General features: G+C 40.8%; 1 protein-coding gene across 3 annotated transcripts in view; it reads left to right on the top strand.

Moving 5' to 3' along the window:
- Positions 1 to 2,410: 2,410 nt before the first annotated feature.
- The window catches only part of NXPE3 (neurexophilin and PC-esterase domain family member 3), a 44,053-nt gene continuing 24,354 nt past the window's right edge, over positions 2,411 to 22,109 (top strand). The window contains exons 1-2 of one of the 3 annotated variants that reach the window (XM_042954541.1): positions 2,411 to 2,498; positions 8,842 to 9,130. In XM_042954541.1, coding sequence (XP_042810475.1) covers positions 9,038 to 9,130 — 93 coding nt within the window. In that variant the 5' untranslated portion in view covers positions 2,411 to 2,498; positions 8,842 to 9,037. Of the gene's footprint in view, positions 2,499 to 3,248; positions 3,292 to 4,356; positions 5,665 to 8,841; positions 9,131 to 22,109 lie in introns of those variants that run through there. The other 2 variants (XM_042954542.1, XM_042954540.1) reach the window with 2 other exon arrangements.

Consider the following 22,109-nt stretch of genomic DNA (forward strand, 5'->3'; position numbering starts at 1 on the left):
GAGTCCTAGCCCCTCCACCTATGATATAGCACACACAGTTCCTGAAAAAAAAAAAAAAAAAAAAAGAGGATGAGGAGACATAGAAAGGTGTTTACCTACAAGCCAAGTAGAGAGTTCTCACCAGGACCTGAATCAGCTGGCACCTTGATCTGGGACTTCTAGCTTCCAGAACTGTGAGACAATAAATTTCTGTTGTTCAAGCCATCCAGTCTATGGTATTTTATTATGGCAGCCTGAACAGACTAATACAGACACCAAATACCTCTTCCTTCTAGTCTCCTACCCTTGGCAGCATTTTCTTGTGGCCTATGGTGTTTTGGGGGATAGGGTGGTTGGTACCTAATATGACAGTCATCATTTATTTTGAACAATGGTTTGAGAAGTTTGGGGGCCTAAATTTTAGTCACTTTTTCAAAGGGTTAAGAAGCAAAGTGACTGAAACAGGAATTGATATGGGATCAGAAGTGCTTGTGTCCCAAGCTTCTGCCATCAGAGATGGAGCCAGATGGCTGGTAAATACCCCCAAGTTAGCTGCATCAGAAACAGGCTTAATTTGCTTATCTAACTTTAAAAGATCCATGCTTTGTGTTTCTTAGAGAAATAAAGTTTAGTAACATTAGCATCTAAACTTTTTGCAGATAGGTCAGAAGCAAACAGTTCCTTTGGTTTTTATGATGACATACAAACCTTATGTTCTCATTTTTCCTCCCAGTTCTCAAAGTTAGATGATCATAAATGTAGCTTTCAGAAATTCCTTATGCCATGTCACAACCTGAGGTAGGGGATTAAAGAGGAAGAGATTTGGGACACTGTGCTAGGGGACTTTTCATTTGTCATTTAATTTATTCCTAAATGCAGGTAGGGTTGCCCCTAATTCACAGTTGAGGAACTGAGCTGAGAGGAGTTGAGTACTTTGTCCCCTGCTAGTAAGAGGCAAAGCTGTAAGTCAGACCCAGTCAGGTCAGGATCCAAATCAAATATTTTCTGTATGATGGTATTTTTTCATTGGGAGTGTGGTGACTTTGTAGTCAGAGTTATTTTAATGAATTAATAGTGATATGCAGGACTCTCTGGTCCTAGGCATTCTCATTTGTGGCTACAATGACCATATATATATATGTTATGTGTGTGTGTGTGTGTGTGTGTGTGTGTGTGTGTCTTTATACTCAAATGCCTCAGGGTTATGAGTGCCTGTGTGTGAATGGGGTTATCAGGGATCACTAATGTGGTCCAAAACCATGACCTAGAAGTCAGCATGTCCTGTTTAAGTATTTGCCACTTGCCAGGCAGTCTAACTGTGAAAGAATAGGTGATGGGGTGTCTGGGAGATAGGACTTACAGCATAAGTTTATCATATGGGGCTCTTCATCCCACACTGAGGCAACGGAAGCCACCTTTTATGAGTAGGCCCTGGAAGACTGAATTTCTCCAGGAAGGAGAATGAAATGGTTACTGCAGAAGAGACTGCCCTGTGTAGAAGGAACCTTCTTTTATTCCACTTATAGGTCTAGGCACCCATGCATGTAGTCCTGCCATGAAAACATCTGAATAAGCACGTAGAGTCCATTGTGGTCAGTAAATGTAAAAATAATTAGTGGTAGTTGCAGTTTATATTCATTCCTCTTCAACCTTGAGATAATAGTCTGGGGGTAGGTCTATTTTTAGAGTCTGCGTTTGGCTCGGATAAATTCCATTAACTCCCCTGTGCACTGAAGAACACAGAGCAGGCCGCAATCCCTTCCAGCTTTCTGAGCAGGGCTTCTGTCTGTCTTCCAAGGACTCCTCTCAGTTCCTGAATTTCGCATAGCTGTGCACGTTTTCCCGCTTAGAAGAATGTCCAAAATAGGATAACCCAGAACTGGGCGGGGGGGGGGGGGGGGGGGGGGGGGAACGTATGCAGGCATTTTTGTCCAGAAGTCCTATGCCATATAAAGGGAGAGTAAAAGGGACGGGGCTGTTTTAAAGGCAAATAGACTAAGTCGACTAATTGCAAGCGGGTAAAGACTCAACGACTTGCCGTCTCGGTGCTGGTGCTTGGCCAAGAGTGTCTTCTGGTTGAGGAAACAATAAATTTCGCCACCGACAGGAAAGATGGCCCAAGTAGGGGCTTCTCCGGTTTGGTCACTTTCGCTGACAAGAAAAAAAGGCTTGAAACCGATTACCCGTAGGAAACCTTGGTGTTCGAAGGCGAGAGGAGCCGGTCCCGAGAGTTCAGGTCACAGCGGTGCAGCGAGGCGACCCCCTCTGCACGCAGGAGCCGGGATTCCAACGCTTCCTCGCCTCGCGGCTCAGAGGTTCGCGCTCGGCACCCGCGGCTGTCAGTCAGCGTCCTGGGCCCGCCCCTCCCGGAATTTGACCAATCGTAGCCGGGAGTTGGGCGTGAGGCGACGTAGCGGGGCCAGGAAGCAGGGGCCGGGCTGTCTGGCGCAGCGGCTACAGATCGCGGCGTCCCGATGCCAGGCGGCGGGAGAGCGCAAGGAGAGCAGCTGGGCCTGGAGGTGAGTGCGGGACTGCGGGTTGTACGCGGGCGCCGGCTGGGTCCTTGCCGCTCAAGCGACCCATTGCCTGGCTCCTCGCGTGCTCCTCTCGTTTGCGAAGCCCCTTACTCCGCGCGCGACAGCCCCTGAGTCCCTGGCCTGGTGCAGAGGAGCTCAGACAAGGGGATCGCGACTGGGGGCACTGGAGCCAGAAAGGGGGGACTCTGGCCCTTGGAGGGGGCAGAGCTGCAACCCCGGCCGCCTCGGACCTGAGTTGCCTGAGTCGCTGCAGGTCCCGGTAGGGAGGGGCGGGGCTGGCGCGAGCTTCTCTGTCCTCAGTTTTCTGCACTTGCTGCAACGCCGGGAGGTGCAGCTGCCAAAGACCCCTCCCTAACCCAGTGCGGTCCTTTTTGCGACGCCTCTCTCCTTATTCCCCAATCTCCGGTCTCGTTGCTGCTGTGGGCCCCAGCTGCCACTTGCCTGGCGATGTTCTCACACTTTGGACTCTTCTGGCATTACTCAGCTGACGCTTTGGGACATCAGATTCAGATCGTATGGGGAGAGAAGAGTGTGACTTTGCAAGGTGTGATGTGGAAACCCTGGCCTGGATCCGTTTGATCAGAGGCCACCAGGGTGGTGGTCAGGGGCATTCTCAGTCAGGATTTATATGAATTTTGTGTGTAATTGTCTGTAAAATTTTCCTTTCTTTTCATTATTTAAAGGAGGATTGTTGCCATATTTCCTAAAGATGAAGAATCACACTGCTCAGTGGGCCTTCCCCCTCCTCACTGTGGTTATCATTTGGAACATCAGGGTGTGCTTGAAGCTGGTGGGACTCCCAGACCCCGATCATTAATTGTCTGATTCCATGCAGTGGAGACAGCAACACACTATTATTCCTCCATGGTGTTTGGGTTCTGCTTTTCTTTGACTGTGCTTAGTTCTCTTCTCTCCTTGACAATCTCTGGCCTGATACAGTGCTGTTATTTGTTACTGAGAAAGGAAACGAAGGAAAGGAAACTGAAGTGAGGTTGGCTGTCCCTATTGCCCTGGATTCGGATTGTCCTGAGGGGACAGTGTAGGTTACAGTTTTGGAAAGGCCATCCCTGACTGAATGATAGGAGTAACACCCCTGGCCACCGCATACTAGTGGTTCCCCTATTTGGCTATATATTATGATTAAATATTATAATATTTGGAGACCTCTTTTAAAAAGCTGTTTCTTGGGACTTGCTCCCACAGATTCCTATTCAGTGTAGTCTGATTCTGAGTCTAGTCTAGTCGTCGGCGTTGTTAAAAGCTTACACGATGATATTCATGGGCATGCAAGGTTAAAGAACACAGCCTATTAATGTGCTTTATATTTTCTTATAGCACTTAATACTCTGTGACTTATCTAACTGGTTTGTTTACTTCTCAACTCCTCCCCTCCATGAAAGCATGAGGTGCTGCTTTGGTGGAAGGGCAAGGAAGTCCTAGGTGAGTCAGCACTTTGGGTGTGTGAGATGAGGGTACATGAAAGAGAACTAGAATCAGAGGAACCAAGTCCTGCAGACTTCTGCTGTGCTTCGTCTTTGTCCAGGGGTTGACCTTGTTTGGTGACCCATCATTTTCACGGTCTTGGATAGGTCTCCAGTTCTTTCTCTAGATCCTGGCCCGTTAAGTTTCAGGGTCTTACTCAGTCCCCTATGAAATATAGCTGCTCTTTGTTATTTATTTTTTGAAGTATAGTTGATATACAATATTATATTAGTTTCAGGTGTATGTCACAGTGATTTGACATTTATGTACATTATGAAATGATCAGCATGATCAACGTAGTTACCATCTGTCACCATACAAAGCTATTACAAAATTATTCACTATATTCCCTGTGCTATATTTGCATCCCCATAACTTATTTATTTGGTAACTGGAAGTTTGTACCTTCTCATCCTCCTCACCTATTTTTCCCATCCCCCCATTTCCCTCCGGCAAGGCAACCACCAGTTTGTTGTGTATATTTATGAGTTATATAGCTGCAATTTGGAAAGTTTGATATATAAGTGTTTAAGTTTGGGAATATTCCTTATAAATCTGTCATTTGTCTCATGTAGGGGTCTGTGTTTTCTAAATTGAAATTCTAGACACTTGGTCTGAAAAGCACAATTATATAAATGTGGATAGCAGTTCAGAGTATTTAGGATGGGGCGTGTGCCAGAAATTGGATGTGTGGTTATCCTCTAATACATTGTCTTTGTGAAATGGTTGTCTAAGAACTTTAGTTCCCTAGAGGATGGGTTTACTGCCTGATTTTCTCTTAAAAGTACTAGCTCAACTATCTCATTGATGTTACTGACAACTGTAATTCCAAGTGATGTAAGCAATCACTTTGTAATTCTCTTATGAAAGAGGGTGGGAGGTCCAGTAGGTAATGACAGTCTAGGGTTGTTGGGATGGACCATAAAGAAGTTAGATTGGCTGGCAAGTAGTCTCAATCAACTTTGGAGAAAGAGACTCAACAGACCACAAATTTTACTTTCTGCTTGTCCTTTGAACATGAATATGAAGCATGAGTAAGGGGTGGACTGACAGATCAGAAGGATTTGAAAACAAGACCACTCAAGTTTAAATTCCTCATGAAGTAATCATAACTGTTAGGTCTGTCTGGACACTGCTTGTTTTCTGTAGGTAGGATGGATTGTTGAAGTACATGGTTATTCTAGTCTTTAAGAAAAATAACATATGAAGCTTTTATCTTTTCTTTTTCAGTTATATTGCTATTTATAAAGTTTTGACCTTCAGCTCAGCTCTGGGAGTGATTTGCCGTGTTTAAGTTCATATATGTAAACATCCAGTTACGGTTTTTTATTAGTAGTAAAGGAAATGTTTCTCCTACTATGTTGTACTGAAATCTATGTGCATCTCAGTAGAAAATTGTACTCTTGATTTCAAATACGTTTTCCTTTACGTTCAGTATCTTTAACCTATATATCATGTGCTTATCTCTGCTGGAGCAGGAAGAATGGTATAAAAATGAAAAAACATCAACCTATGCTTTGAATGTGGCAAGAAGAGAATAAGGGCTATTGTCGTGATTGCTTGAATGCAGGACTTCACACTGGAAGAAAAGTTAGATGTAAACTCTAATTTCTTAGTTGTATTAAGCATCTCTTCTTGGGAATTGGAAATTTCAAAAAAGAAAAAGGTAAATTACATTCAGTAATATAGTTTATTTTCGGTTAATATAGGAAACTTTTTCTTAGAGTCATTCCCATCTAGCACTTTTGTTTTTATTCAGTTCTCAGGCAATTTGAGATACCAAATGATATTGTTCTGCTGTCTTGGCAAACAGCTTTCTTGTTCTAATGCCTAGGTTTTATATTGGTAGGAAAATAGCAGAGAACTGTTAAACATTTCTTCTTTCACTTTGAAATTTTTCATTTTGTTTGTTTGTTTATTTATTTATTTATTTATTTATTTATTTATTATATTTTAAATGTTTATTTATTTTTGAGAGAGAGCGAGCGCGCACAAGCCAGGGAGGGGCAGAGAGAGAGGGAGACACAATCTGAAGCAGGCTCCAGGCTCTGAGCTTGTGAGTGCAGAGTCTGATGCAGGGCTTGAACTCAAGAACTGTGAGATCATGACCCGAGCCAAAGTCAGAAGCTTACCAAACTGAGCCACCCAGGCACCCCTGAAATTTTTCATTTTAGCTTGCGTTGTTTTCCTATATTTGCTTTAATATTCTGTTTCTCCTTATGGCTTATCTTTATTACTTTTAGAAACCCGCTTTTTTTCTTTATATTTGTGATTTTTATTTCCTGGCAAAAAATTAAGACATTGAGATAAAGATGAAGGAGAAAAACAGAAACTGCTGAGAGGTGACACCTATCAACATTTTAATATATGTCTTTTTAAAATGTTTATTTATTTATTTTGAGAGAGAGGGAGCATGAGCAAGGGAGGAGCAGAAAGAGAGGAGAGAGAATCCCAAGCAGAGTCCTCACTGTCAGCACAGAGCCCAACACAGGACTCAGTCTCACGACCCTGAGATGATGACCTGATCCAATATCAAGTCAGATGCTTAACCGACCGAGCCACCCAGACGCCCCTAATATTATGTGTCTTTCTAAAGAGAGGTCTCAGTGCTCCTCAGACCACATTTACTTAGACGTACAGATGAGTCTCTCACATCTCAGTGCTGTACTTGCTCATGGTGGGAAGTCAGGTCTTTTCTTGGCATGACCTTCCAGGAATGACTTTCAGTTTAAGTCCCTGGCTGTGAGGGGCTTCTTGCATATTTGCATTTCTACCTGTGTCCCTGTAGTCCCTATAGCTCTGGGGTCTGCTGCCCTTGCCGTCCTTCTCCACCACTGGCTGCCGCTGTGCTGCTGCTAACTGGCTCTGAATAACACATTGTCTAAACTGCTGGCGTTTCCACAGTACACACACTATGCTTCCTATGTGCTGCTGAATTTCTGTGGGGTGTCATCTTTGGCCTTTTCCCTCTCTGGACATAAGAGAAACCTATGATTTTTATGGCCAACTCCTCGAGAAGGGTTTCTATAGAGGAGCAGTGTGCCCTGTTGACAGTTATTTCTATTTCACTGCTATTCCTTCCCAGAATTTAGAGGCACTTTGAGGTGAGTGGGTGCCTTGGTGTTGGAGAGGGGTGGTGTTGAGGGCTTATCACGTGGTTCGGTGTGTGGTATCCCTGTAGAGGTGGTCAGGAGTGCTGGATCTGTTCTAACTCAATTTAGGAGGGGAACCACCTCTTCCCTAATATGAGTGTTAGCTTTTCCCTGAGAATTTCTGGCGTCTAGTACAGTGTGTGGTACAGAACAGGCTTCCATAATTATTTGTGGCATGGATGGTTGAATCAACATATATCAGGTAAGGGAAGACATCCTGTGAGGGAATCAAGGAAGTATGATACATTGTTATTACGAAGCAGCCTTTTCTCTGATACATGGTTTCTGGTTTGTGTTTAAAAATTTTTTCTTTAATGTTTATTTATTTTTGATAGAGAGACAGAGTGCCGAGCCAGGGAGGGGCAGAGAGAGAGGGAGACACAGAATCCGAAGCAGGCCCCAAGCTCTGAGCTGTCAGCACAGAGCCCCACGCGGGGCTCGAACTCACAGACCGTGAGATCATGACCTGAGCCGAAGTCAGACGCTCAACTGACTGAGACACTCAGGGGCCCCTGTTTTTTGTTTTGTTTTGTTTTTTAATGTAATCATAATTGGTATAGTCTTGTCATGGGGACAAGAACTACAAATACAGAGAAGTGAAATCACTGAGAAGTGAAATGAGAAGAGAGTGCTGTGGGAGTTCAGAGGATGGAGAGCATGCTAGAATAGCTTAGCCCTGTCTCCTTTATGAAGCGCAGGTGAAGAAGAGTTGTTGTGGTCCCTGCGCATGGGAATGCATTGGATAGGTGGAGTGGAAGAGTGAGGGGGTGGCGGGGCATGCCAGACCCCATACAGAGCTGCAGGGAGTGCTGGTGCAGCGAAGTGTTCCCAGATCCTCCCACCCAGTTATGCACCCTTTCACCTTGCCTTCTCCACCCTGCCCTCTGGTCCTCCTTGGAAAGTCTCGCTAGGAATAAAATATGAGTACTTTTTCTGCTTACCTATATCAAATAACAACTCGGGGAGGGGAGCATTTTGAATTCCTTTTGTGGGAGAACAATTAGGAGCAGCAGGCTCTGACGTCCTCCACCTCTAGCATTTATGATGATGGATTTGGGTGTCCTCTTAATTCTCGGGCTTAGTTTTTCTCTCCTGCATCTTCAGGGCAAGTGTCTTCCTTCCTGTGCCGTTACTCAGCTGAGGGAGGGCCAGTTCTACATGTGCGCTGAGAGAGCTGGAAATCCAAAGGGTGTTTCCTATCCCCTGCCATGCAGAGGGACAGCACTGTTTTCTAGAGGTCAGGATGGTTTGCACAGTATCCCAGATTTCCTCCTAAAATCACAAGGTTTCCTCCTAATGCTCTTCAAACACAATTACTTTAGGAATGTTATATGACTTTAACTATAAGAAAAGGGAAGGGATTTTATTTACTTAGACCTCTAGAAGTTGAACAGTTACTTTAATTTTCTACCTCTGAGAGTTTGAAGACATTCTTCTTTGCCTCTTTAAAAAGTTAAAACCTAAATAGGTTGCAGGACAACTATCACTGTATTTATATGGAAGCCTGGGGTTGGGTTTGAGCAAGTTGTCTGGATATGGAACAGATCTCACTGTGCTCTGGCTCTTTGCTTTCTCCTCATGACTCTGGGCCTTTGAGAAGGTTAAGGAAGAAGAAATGTCATGTCCTTCCTCTTACCCCACCCAAGACCGTTGCAGTTGGTAATTTGTGTTCTCATCTCCCCTCTTTGAAGGAGTCCCTTGAAGAAAAATGTGCTTCTTAAATCAACCCCAGCCTCTCCTCTGTACAAAGAACTCTTCGTGATACTAGCAGAAAATAAGTAAATTAAACTAAAAGCTTATCTGCAGCTCAGAAGAACAAGGAAATGGAGTTTTGAGGAGTGGAGGTAGCCTGGCGTCAGCCATGGGTGATCAAGACACAGCCAGACAATGTGGATCAATTTCTTCAAACTACGGCTTTTCTGCTGCCTGCTTGCAGTGCTGATGGTGGTGGTGTTGATCATCAATGTTACTCAGGTGGAGGTGAGTACGTTGTATACTCCGTCATGACTAAGGGAACCAAATTAAGGGTTTGGGGCTAAGTAGCCTGGGAAATGTTGGTCATCAGAAAACTTACCCAGGCCATAGCTCTTGTTTTCATTTTCTCAGTAAGGGTTTGGGTCCCTTCAGTGGTTATATCCTGTGTTGTCACAAAAGGTACAGTGATGAAGATGAGAGACATGGTTTCTTCACTTATGGAGCTCATATTCTCAGTGTGCACAGGAGAAAATAATGAGTAGTCATAATCATACAGTAATAATAAATGATAGTTTGAAATTGTGAACAGTACTATAAAGAAAGGAAAGCAGGCTACTCTGTAGCAGTTTAGAGAGATGAAGGAAAGCTTACTCAAGGAGGGGACCTTTCAGCGGACTCCCAGCAAAGAGCTGAAGTATCTCAGAGGAGGGAGTTGATGAGTCTGTTCTGAAGACTATCACAGAAGGGCAGAGACTGTGTCTTCCTGAACCCGCTCAACTGCCTGGCACTGCGAAGGAACTTAGCAGTATCCCCCTCCGCCACTCTGCCACTCACTGCACAGATTCATAGGACACCAAAATTTATGGAGTGATTCTGTATAAGATGCTGCTGCCTGTCTTGTTGGCTTGTGGTACTTCTCAGGTCCAGCGTAATTATGGTGTTTCTCTGCTTATTGGGTTTTGCTATAGATTGAATGTGTCCCCAAACATTCGGGCCCTGTGGGAGCTCACATTACTGTTGTCTTTCATGCTTTCAAGTGGTTTTTTTATTCCGCCTCCAGGAGTTTCATCATGCACTTGTGCCCTCCAGTACTCTGTCAAGAACGCAAGTGGGACCGTCTGTAGATCTCCTGAGATCTCTCTCTCTCTCTCTCTCTGTACCTCTCCTCCTATCACTCTGTCCTGTGTATTCACCTTGGTCTTTCAAGACTCGGCCACATCTCTTCAACTTGAGCAGTTGGCCAGGCCCCACTTGGGTTCTGCTCTCCATGCTGCAGCCTGGAAATGCTTTCAAGGGTGCAAGCAAAGGATCACCCCCTGTATTTCCTTTCAGGAATCTTTGTCATTTGTTGTCTGATGTCCAGTGTCTGGAAAACCAGTGTTTCCTATATTTTGGACTTTTTTAAAAAAAGTTATTTCAGGTGGAAGGGTAAATCTTACTGTTTTTTTATCTTGGCTGGAAGTTGAAGTCTGAGGAATTTGAATTTGAGGGGAAAGTGGTAATTAAGAAGCTGGAGGGGAGGGGCGCCTAGGTGGCTCAGTTAAGTGTCTGACTTTGGCTTGGGTCATGATCTCATGGTTTGTGAGTTCAAGCCCCACTTCAGACACTCTGTTGTCTGTGAGGAGTCTGCTTTGGATCCTGTGTCCCTACCGCCCCTTCCCCCCTCCCCCCCATCCCTCTCTGGCTCACACTCTCAAAAATAAATAAACATTTATTAAAAAAGTAAAACTGGGGGGTGTGGGGTGAAGGATTAATGAGCCAAGGAGAGGAGATAATGGGATCTAGAACACAAGTGGAGCATATAACTTTGTAGGATGAGAGACAAGGTATATTGTGCCTCTCTTGTTCTTGTTGTTCTTGTAGTATTAAGTATGTAGGGAGGGCCGTGCTCCTTTCTCTGTCTGAGCTAAGAAGGAAAAATATCATGGTGATTGGCAATGTAGATACATTCACTGCTGGAGGGTAAGACATTGAAGCAGTTCTTGCCCGTAGAGGAGGTGGAGGGTTGAAGAAGGAGAGTGCTGCCCAACAGGTTTGTGTGTAGGGCCTTGGAGAACAGGGTTGGGAGATGGACAGGGGCAGTAAGTTTTCAAGACCAGAGGTGTGCATGGCACTCACCTTCACTGGTTTTGTGTGTGTGTGTGTGTGTGTGTGTTTTACTACATTCAACAGCCTGGGTATACAAATAGAGGAAAACTTGTATGGGTCTAGGTTCAGTGAGGAGACAGGAGAAGGGACAGAGACTTGAGAGGGCAGGCCAGAGTCCCACATCATTAATATGACAGTCAGGAAGGAATGTGAGAAAATTCCCATAATAGTCCAGCTTTAGTTCTTGAAAACTTCTGGACTGAATGGTAACTAACAGCTCTAATTATCCACACAAACACAAACTCAGCCCTAAGGGAGGGGAGATAGCAGTAATCAATGATTAAGACAATTCTTACATTGAAAATAGCAAATAGGTCTTTTGTTGGAGTTCAGTAAAACATTTTCCCTGTCTAAAGAGTCATCTTGTCCTAGACGAAAATATTGTCATGGCTTGTAAACTGTTCAATTTATTACTGTGATGAGAATTGACAAAGAAGCTTGGGGTGGGGATGAGGAGTGGGAAAGCCTCTGAAGCTTGGCAACCTGCCCTCCCTTAATCCCCTTTCCATCCTATGCATCTTGGTCCTGACTATACTTTTCATGCAATTAGAGTATCTCAGCATTTTCTAAAAAGTACACACTCAATTTTAAGTAAAAATATCACATAAGGTGTATATAGCAATATCCAGCTAAAGATTGTAGAGGGAATCATTATTATTTCTCTGATAAGCTCTCATTGAGCATGGCCTGCATTTATTTATTTGTTTTTTCCTCTTATTCATTGATATATATACATATATATAGTTTTTTCTGATTATAAAAACAATGCCAGTTTATTAGGACTTTTGGCTGCAAGAAACCTGATTCTGGCTGGCTTTAATATTAAGGACTATTTGGGGCGCCTGGGTGGCTCAGTCAGTTAGGCATCTGACTCTTGATCTCAGCTCAGATCTTGATCTCAGGGTCATGAGTTGCAGCCCTGTCTTGGGCTCTGTGCTGGGTGTGAAGCTTACTTAAAAAAAAATTCACATGGCTCAGCCCCAAGTATCTGGTGATTCTTGGATTAGGCTGCTTGGGTCAATCAGCTGGTCTTTAAAAAAAATCCAGTATAATTAACATACATTGTTATATTAGTATCAAGTGAAGAATATAGTGATTCACCAGTTCTATATATTATTCAGTACTCATCCCAGTAAGTGTTCTCTTAATCCCCTTCACTTATTTCATTCATCCCCCTCCCCGCCCTCCCCAGCTCTCTTCTGGTAACCACCAGTTTGTCCTCTATATTTAAGTGTCTGTTTTTTTGCTTGTTTTTTTTTTCTTTCTTTGTTTTGTTTCTTAAATTTCACATATGAGTGAATTCATAGGGTTTTTGTCTTTCTCTGACTTTCACTTAGCATTATACCTTCTGGATCCATCTATGTTGTTGCAAATGGCAAGATTTCATTCTTCCTATGGCTGAGTAATATTCCATCACACACACACACACACACACACACACACACACACACACACACGCATATACACCATCTCTTCTTTCTTCATTTTTCTTTATTTGGACACTTGGGTTGCTTCTATATGTTGGCTATTGTAAATAATGCTATAGTAAACATAATAGTGGTGCATATATTTTCTCACATTAGTGTTTTCATTTTCTTTAGGTGAATACCCAATAGTGCAATTACTGGATCATATGGTAATTCCATTTTTAACTTTTTGAGGAAACCTCCTTACTGTTTTCCACAGTGGCTGCACCAGTTTGCATTCCTACCAACAGTGCACAAGGGTTCCTTTTTGTCCACATCCTTGCCAATGCTTGTTGTCTCTTCTGTTATTGATTTTAGCCATTCTGACAGGTATGAGGGCATATCTCATCATAGTTTTGATTTGCATTTCCCTGATAGTGATGTTGAGGATCTTTTTCATGTGTCTGTTGACGATTGTATGCCTTCTTTGGAAAAATGTCTGTTCATGTCTTCTGTCTACTTTTAAGTTGGATTATTTGTTTTTTTGTGTGTTCAGTTGTGTAAATTCTTTATATATTTTTGGTAGTAACCCTTTATTAGATTTGTCATTTGCAAATATCTCCTCCCATTCTGTAGGTTGTCCTTTTGTTTTATTGATTGTTTCCTTTGCTGTGCAGAAGCTTTTTATTTTGATATATTCCCAGTTGTTTACATGTGCTTTTGTTTACCTTACCTTGGGAGATGTATCTAGAAGAATGTTGCTATGGCCAATTTAAGAGGAATTACTGCCCGTGCTCTCTTTTAGAATTTTGATGGCTTCCTGTCTTACATTTAGGTCTTTCATCCATTTTGAGTTTATTTTTGTGTATGGTGTAAGAAGTTTCATTCTTTTGCATGTAGCTGTCCAGTTTTCCCAGCATCATTTGTTGAAGAGACTTTTTCTCATTGCATATTCTTGCCATCTTTGTCATAGATTAATTGACCAAGTAATCGTGGGTTTATCTCTGGGCTCTCCGTTCTGTTCTGTTGATCTATGTATCTATTTTTGTGCTAGTACCATACTGTTTTGATAACTTTGTTTGCAGTCTATCTTGAAATTTGGGATTGTGCTATCTCCAGTTTTGTTCTTTTTTTTTCAAGATTGCATTGGCTATTCAGCGTCTTTTGTGGTTCCGTACAAATTTTAGGATTATTTCTTCTAGTTCTGTGAAAATATTGTTGGTGTTTGATAGGGATTGCATTAAATCCATAGACTGCTTTGGGTAGTATGAACCTTTTAACAATATTTGTTCTCCCAATCCATGAGCATGGAGTATCTTTCCATGTGTTTGTGTGGTCTTCGGTTTCTTTCATCAGTGTTTTATAGTTTTCAGAGTACGTCTTTCACCTCCCTGGCTAAGTTTATTTCTAAGTATTTTTATTATTTTTGGTGCAATTATAAATGGGATTGTTTTCCTAATTTCTCTTTCTGCTGCTTCATTGTTAGTGTATAGAAATGCAATGGATTTCTGTCTATTGATTTTGTATCCTGACATTGGCTGCTCTTGAATAGCTGGGGTGGCTACCCAAGGAACAAGAGTAAGAGTAGAAAGGAAGAGAGGAAAAGGGTAGGAAGGAGAAGAGGGGGTGTTGTGAGCATGCGTTAATGGTTTGTTATATCCTTACAACAACTTGAAAAGAGAGGGAGGCTGGAATATTTCCTAATAGGTAATCAGTAGGAAAGGGAAAATATTTTCTTTCTTTTTATTGAGATATAGTTGACATATAACCTGTAAGTTTAAGGTATACAGTGTGTAGATTTGATACACTTATATATTGCAATATGATTATCACCATAGGATTTCATAATATCATATTGTATAACATAGTCTTTAATCCATTTTGATTGGTGTAAGATACGGATCTAGTTTCATTTGTCTGCATGTGATTATAGTTTTTCTAACACCATTTGTTGAAGAGACTGTTTTCCCCGTTAAGTATTTGGGCTCTCTTGTCAAGTATTAGTTGATCCTAGGGTTGCTTGGCTGGCTCTGTCAGTAGAGCATGTGACTCTTGGTCTTGGGTCATGAGTTTTAGCCCTACATTGGGCATAGAGATTACTTTTAAAAATTTAGTTGATCATATATGTGAGGGTTTATTTCTGGACACTTGATTCTATTCTGTATTTATGCCAGTACCATACCGTTTTTTTTAAATGCTTGTTCATTTATTTTGAGAGAGAGAGAGAGTGCACAAGCTGGGGGAGGGGCAGAGAGAGAGAGGGGAGAGAGAATCCCAAGCAGTCTTTATGTTCACCGTGGAGCCCAGTGTGGGGCTCTATCCCATGAACCATGAGATCATGACCTAAGCTGCAATCAGGAGTCAGTCGCTTAACCAGCTCAGCCACCCAGGTGCCCCTGTTTTGATTACTATAACTCTGTAGTGTAGTTTGAAATCAGGAAGTGTGATACCTTCAGCTTTGTTCTTGTTTCTTAGGATTGCTCTCTTTGGGGTCTTTTATGGTTCTATACAAACTCTGTTTTTTCTACTTTTTATTAAAAATGCCATTGGAATTTTGATAGGGATTGCTTTATAAATGTCTGTTAGGTCCATTTAATCTAATGTATGTATGGTTCAAGTCCAATGTTTCCTTGTTGATTTTCTGTCTGGATGATCTGTCCATTGCTGAGAGTGGAATATTGAAGTCCCCTACTATTATTTTATTGTTTTCTCTTTCTCCCTGTAGTTCTGTTAGAATTTGATTAATATATTTAGGCGTTCTGATGTTGAATTGGTGTATGTTTATGATTGTTATATCTTCTTGATGAATTCACCTCTTTATCATTATATAATGACCTTTTTTGTCTCTTGTTACTGTTAGGCTTAAAATAGGCTTAAAGTCTATTTTGTCTGATTAAGTGTAGCCACTCCCTCTTTCTTGTAGTTTCTACTTACATGGACTATCTTTTTTCATCCGTTTGCTTTCAGCCTATGTGTGTCTTTAAATCTGGAGTATCTTGTAGGCTGCCTATAGTTGGGTCTTTTTTTTTTTTTTTTTTTTTTAATATATTCAGCTACTATTTGCCTGTTGCCTGGTGAAGTTAATCTACTTATATTTAGAGCATTTATTGATATGTAAAGGCTTACCATGCCATCTTATTAAGTACTTTCTGAATGTTTTGTGTTTTCATAGTTTCTTTTTTCCTATGTTTCTGCCTTCTGTTGTAAATTGGTGTTTTTCTATGGTGGTATGCTCTGTTTTTCCTTTCTTTCTCTTGTGAATCTTCTCTATGGTGTTGCTTTGTGAGTACCATGGAACTTACATAAAATATCTCTTAGATAAAGCAGTCCATTTTAAGCTTACAGCAACTTAACTTCATAGTATACAAAGCTCCACCCTTTTACTCTCTCCATTTATATTTTTGATGTCACAATTTACCTTTTTTATATTGTGTGTTCATTAAGTTACAGTAGCTATAGTTACTTTTAATGCTTTTTCCATTTAACTTTAATGCTGTAGTTAAGTGGCTAACACACTATTCTATTGTAGAATTAGAGTTTTCTAATTTTGACTGTATATTTATTTTTACTCTTATGTTGTATACTTTCATATGTTCTCATGTCACCAATTAGTATCTTTTCATTTCAGCTTGAAAAACTCTTTTTAGCATTTCTTGCAAGGCTGATGTAGTGGTGATGAACTCCCTCAGCTTTTGTTTGTCTGGGGAAAGTCTTTATTTCTTCTTCATATCTGAAAGCTAACTTTCCCTGATACAGTATTTTTGGCTGGCAGTTATTTTCTTTCAACACTTTGAATATGTCATTCCACTCTTTCCTGGCCTGTAGGGTTTCTGCTGAGAAATCTGCTGATAGCCAAATGGGTGTTCCTTTGCAGATTATAGTCTTTTCTTCAGACTGCTTTCAGGATTCTCTGTTTTTTGACAGTTTTATTATATTGTGTCATGGAGAAGCTCTTTTTGCATTGAGATATTAGGGTGATCTATTAGCTTTGTGAACTTGGTCATATAATTATATCCACAGGTTTGGAAAATTGGCAGCTATTATCTTTTTAAGTAAACTTTCTGACCCCTTTTCACTCTCTGTTCTTTCTCAAATCCCAATTATTCTAATATTTGTACATTTAATATCGTCCTATAGATCATGTAAGCTGTGTTCTTTTTCATTCTTTTTTCTTCGTTCATTTCTGATTGGGTTATTTTAAAGTTTAATTTTCCAGTTCGCTTATTCTGTTTTCCATTTGAGATGCTCTACTGTAGATGCTCTCTGTTGAATTTTTCATTGCATTCATTGAATTTTTGTTTGCTTCTTTTTTATGATTTCTCTCTGTAGATTTCTTATTTTGTTGAGTTATCTGGGTTTTCTTACAGTTTGTTGAGTTTCCTTAAACAACTATTTTGAATTCTTTATCAGATGGTGTTAAATTCTGTGCCTTTGAGCTAGGTTATTGGAAGATTATTGTTATCTTTTGGTGATAATGTATTTCCTTGATTTTTCATGTTCCTGTAGATTTGCATTGCTGCTTTTACATTTAAAGTAGCAGACACTTCCTCAAATTTATACCATCTGCCTTCAGATGGGGTAAATTGTTTGTTGGTCCTATGATATCTGGGGTTTTCTCCACTCTTATATGGATACACCTTCCCCACATTTTTCCTTCTTCATATGGCATAATTCTTAAGCTTTTCTCTCTTCTGATTCTTACAACCCAGCAGGCTAGCCTCTCTTAATTTCTTTTGTTTTCCAGAAGGTGGCACTGTAACTCAGGTTTCTGGTTTCTTCTTTGCCCAGAGATACTAGTTTATTTTTCTGATAACACTCATTTATCAGACTTACGCTTTCCACTTCATGTGGAAGGGTATGCGAAGAGCTGATGGCAGAGTTGGGGGAGGTGTGAGTTTAGCACTCAGGGTGTTGGGGGTGCCTCATGGGTTTGGTGGGGAGATTGTCGGGTGAGATTCTCCCATAGGCTTGTGGACAGACTTTCTGCTAAAGTCCTCAGCAGTTACCAGGACCTGCATCCTTTCAATGCCCTTTGATATTCTTATTTGCCTTTTTCCTGATCTCCTCCCTCCTACTAGCCTCAGTACTCTGGGTGCTGCTAGAGAGAAATGTTTTTTTTTTTTTTTTAGCAGCATCCCATTCAGCAAGGGTGGCTGAGCATTAACTCACCACTCTCCTTTTCCCTTTTGGAAGATAGTTCAGCCTCTGCACTGTGTTGTGTTGGGGGGGGGGAAGCACTGGCAGAGTTCCTGTTAACCCCTCCGCTACATCACCAGTGGCATACTAGCATCTCCTGTAGGGAATGCTGGATTTCCACAGATTCTTCCTCATTCACTGGGATCTGCCCAGGTCAGTACTCTTGAGGTTTTCCTCCCAACTGTGGCCGAGTGGGGTTGGTGTAAGTTCACTGGCAACCTGTGCTGAGGTCTGTCTGCCTATTACCAGATGCACATATGGGCGAGACTTCTGGATTCCTGGCATATGGTGCTGTTTCCCACAACTCCCATAAAGGCATTTTTGTTTATGGATGAATGCCTAATTCACTGTTGAAAGGGGGACAAAAAGAAGTAATGTATCAGGCTGTTACCATGCTGATGTCAACTCTGCTAAGGGAAAAATTTCAAAGTCATTTTTGTTTTCCTCCACTACTTTTTAAAATTAACAAATAACACCATGTTCTTCTTTCTTTCTTTCTTTCTTTCTTTCTTTCTTTCTTTCTTTCTATTTTTTAAAATGTTTAATTTTGAGAGAGAGACAGAGTGGGAGCAGGGGAGGGGCAGAGAGAGGGACACACAGGATCCAAAGCAGGCTCCAGGCTCTGAGCTGCAGCACAGAGCCTGACACAGGGCTCAAACACATGGGCTCGAACTCACGAATCACCAGATCATGCCCTGAGCTGAAGTTGGATGCTCAACTGACTGAGCCACCCAGGTGCCCCCCTACCATGTTCTCCTTTAAAATAAAGGCTCCTAATGTAATCTTTTCAACTGAAAATGTCTGTATGTAAGTGTAAAATGAAAGGGAAAAAAATACAGAGTCTGAGAACTCTAAAGGATTAAAAATCCCGTATATATTTTGGGGTTATTTTTACCTTGTATGGGATTATTTTTTACCATGTATAAGTTATTTTTATTGTTTATTTTGAGAGCGAGAGAGAGCACAAGCAGGAAGGGAGAGAGAGAGACAGAGAGAGAGAACCCTAGAGCCTGATATGGGGCTTGATCCCACGAATTGTGAGATCATGACCTGAACCAAAGTCAAGAGTAGAACATTTAACTGACTGAATCACCCAGGTGCCCCTGCCGTGTATAAGATTTTGAAGTGTTTTGGCATAGGTGGGGAGCTTGAGGAGTTTGTTTAAGTGGTTTGTGACAGGTAATACTAGCTATTGCGGAGAATAAGTTTTGGTTTTGCTTTGCTGTTGTTATTGTTTTTTTTTTTCCCCTTGCAATTTAACTCAGTGTATAATGTTAGATGCAGTTTCCTGGGTTAGGTACTAGAAAGGTTCTGTATACAATTTCCACACCAGAAGGCAATTCTTGGACATCAGTAAGATGTTCTACAATTCAACTCTATTCTGACTCTGTCTACCTGGAAATTGCATTAGATCCCATATGTTAAGGGCTCAGTTCTACAAGACTGTCTCTCTCCCCAGAGACCCCCTCCTATCTCTTCTTAGATGGCATTTGTAAGTTTGGGTTGTTACCTGTGCTTCTTACCAACTGGTTCCATTGACCCCCACCTTGTGTTTAATTTGCTAGAGTGGTTCAACAGAACTCAGAGAAATATTTTACTTACTGGATTATTGGTTTGTTATAAAAGTATATAACTCAGGAACAACCAGATGGAAGAGAGCATAGGGCAAGGTATGTGGCAAGGGTGTGGAACTTCCACACTATCTGTGTGCTCTACTCTCCCTGAGTCTCCTATGTGTTCACTAGCCTGGAAGCTCCCCAGACCCCATCCTATTGACTTTTTATGGAGGTTTCATTCCACAGCTATGATTGATTAAGTTGTTAGCCATTGGTAGTTGATTCTACTTCCAGCCACTTTCCCCTTCCCAGAGGTGAGGAGGTGGGACTGAAAGGTCTAATCCTCTAATCATGGCTGGTTCTCCCAGCAACTAGCTCCCATCCTTAGGTGCTTTCCAAAAGTCACCTCATTTATATCAACCCAGTTGTGGTGGAAAGGGACTTGTTTTGAATAAGATACCCATTTCACCTTTATGGCTCTGAAGTGTTTTCAGGAACTGAAGACAAGAACCAAATACTATAACAAAAAAACCCCCACATAGATCAATGAAAGAGCGTAGAGAGCTCAGAAATATACCCATGACTTTAGGGTCAGTTTATCTATGACAAATGAGGCAAGAATATGCAATGGAGAAAAGACAGTCTCTTCAATAAATGGTGTGGGGAAAACTGGACAGCTACTGTATGCAAAAGAGTGAAACTGGACCACTGTCTTAAACCATACACAAAAATGAACTCAAAGTGGATTAAAGACCTGTGAGACCTGAAAGCATAAAATTCCTAAAAGAAAACATAGCACTCTGTTGGACACTGACCTTAGCAACATATTTATGCATCTATCTCCTAAGGCAAGAGAAGCAAAAGCAAAAGTAAACTTTTGGGAACACACTAAAATAAAAAGTTATGCACAACAAAGGAAACCATCAATAAAACAGAAAGACAGTCTACTGAATGTGAGATGCAAATGATATATATCTGATAACAGGTTCATATCCAAAATATATATAAGAAAAAACTTAACTCAATAAAAAAAACCAGTCCAATTAAAAAATGAATAGACATTTTTCCAAAGAAGACATACAGATGGCCAACAAGAGATACTTAGCATCACTATTCATCAGGGAAATGCATATCAAAACCGCAATAAGATCTCACCTCACACCAGTCAGAATGGCTAGGGTCAAAAAGACAGGAAATAGCAAATATTGGTGAGGGTATATATAGAGAAAAGGGAATCCTTGTGCACTGTTGGTGGGAATGTAAATTGCTGTAGCCACTGTGGAAAAAATTATGGAGGTTTCCTCAAAAAATTAAAAATAGAAATACTGTATGTTTTGGTATCTGATATTAATTTGGGGATATTTTCAGTCATTAGTGTTTTAATATTCTTCTGTTACTTTCTATCTTTCTGATCCTTTCAATATTTCTGTGGGGGTATGTTACACCTTTTGTAGTATTCCCACAGTTCTTGAATTCTGAATTCTGAATTCTTGAATTCTGTTCTCATTTTCTAAAATTCTTTTTTCTGTTTTTAGCTTTCTTTTTGCTTTTTAGTTTTGCAAGTTTCCTTGGACATATCCTCAAGCTCAAGGATTCTTTGCTCAGTTATGTCTGTTTGCAAATGAGACTTACAGAGGCATTCTTCATTTCTGTTACATTGCTTTTTATCTCTGGCATTTCTTCTAATTTTTTGATTTTTATTTCTTTAAGACTCCTTTTTTTTAAACATTTTTTATTTTTAAGTAATCTGTATGCCCAACATGAGGCTTAAACTCACAACCCCAAAATCACAAGTCACATGCTCTACATTGAGCCAGCCAAGTGTCCCCTGAAGACTTTTTTAAGAGAACTTTTTGTTTAAAGCAGAATTTTTAAATTATTTTTTAATTTTGATTCAGTATAGCTAGCATACGGTGTTATACTAGTTTTAATTAGTGTATTAGTTATATTATGTGTACAACATAGTGATTCAACAATTCTATACATCATTACTCAGAGCTCATCATCATAAATGTTATCTGAATCCCTTTCACTTGTTTCACCCACGCTCTCACCCATCTCTCCTCTGATATGCTTTATTTTGTCTTGTCTTGTTTTGTTTATTTTATTTTATTTATCAAATAGGCTTCATGCTCAGCACAGAGCCCAATGCAGGGCTTGAACTTACAACCCTGAATCAAGACCTGAGCTGAGATCAAGAATAGGACACTTAACTGACTGAGCCACCCGGATGCCCCTGATATACTTTATTTTAAATGAGTAGCCTCTTAAAGTTATTTTTTTCAACAAGAACATTTTTACTTCAAGCATATTTTAGAATACATGGCTCTAAAAGATATATATATAAAACATTCCATCCAAGAAAAATAGAATAACATTTTCTTCATGTACACACACAGAAGAATCCTCTGGTTAAATAACATAAAAAGAGACATAACAAACATTACAATTTTAAGAAGACTAAAATCATACCAAGTATATTTTCCAACCACAGTGGTACAAACTAAAGATTAATAATGAAACAAAGCTGAAAAATCTACAATGTATTTCTTCTTTTTTTTTAATGTTTATTTTTGAGAGAGAGAGAGAGAGAGACAGAGAGAAAGACAGAATGTGAGTGGGGGAGGGGAAGAGAGGGAGGGAGAAACAGAATCTGAAGTAGGCTCCAGGCTCTGAGCTGTCAGCAGAGTTGGACGTGGGGCTTGAACCCACAAACTGCGAGATCATGACCTGAGCCAAAGTCAGATGCTTAATCGACTGAGCCACCTAAGCAACCCCCCAAAATCTACAATGTAAATACTAAATTTTAGTATGTAAATATTAACACACTACTGCACAAGCAATTGGCCCAACAAGAAATTAAATGGCAAATCAAAATATGTCTCGAAACAAAAGGAAAAAAAACACAGCCTTCCAAAACCTGTAGGATGCAGCAAAAGCAGATGAGTGAATTTTATG

Source organism: Panthera leo, chromosome C2 (assembly GCF_018350215.1).
Source record: "Panthera leo isolate Ple1 chromosome C2, P.leo_Ple1_pat1.1, whole genome shotgun sequence".
Taxonomy (NCBI): Eukaryota; Metazoa; Chordata; class Mammalia; order Carnivora; family Felidae; genus Panthera; species Panthera leo.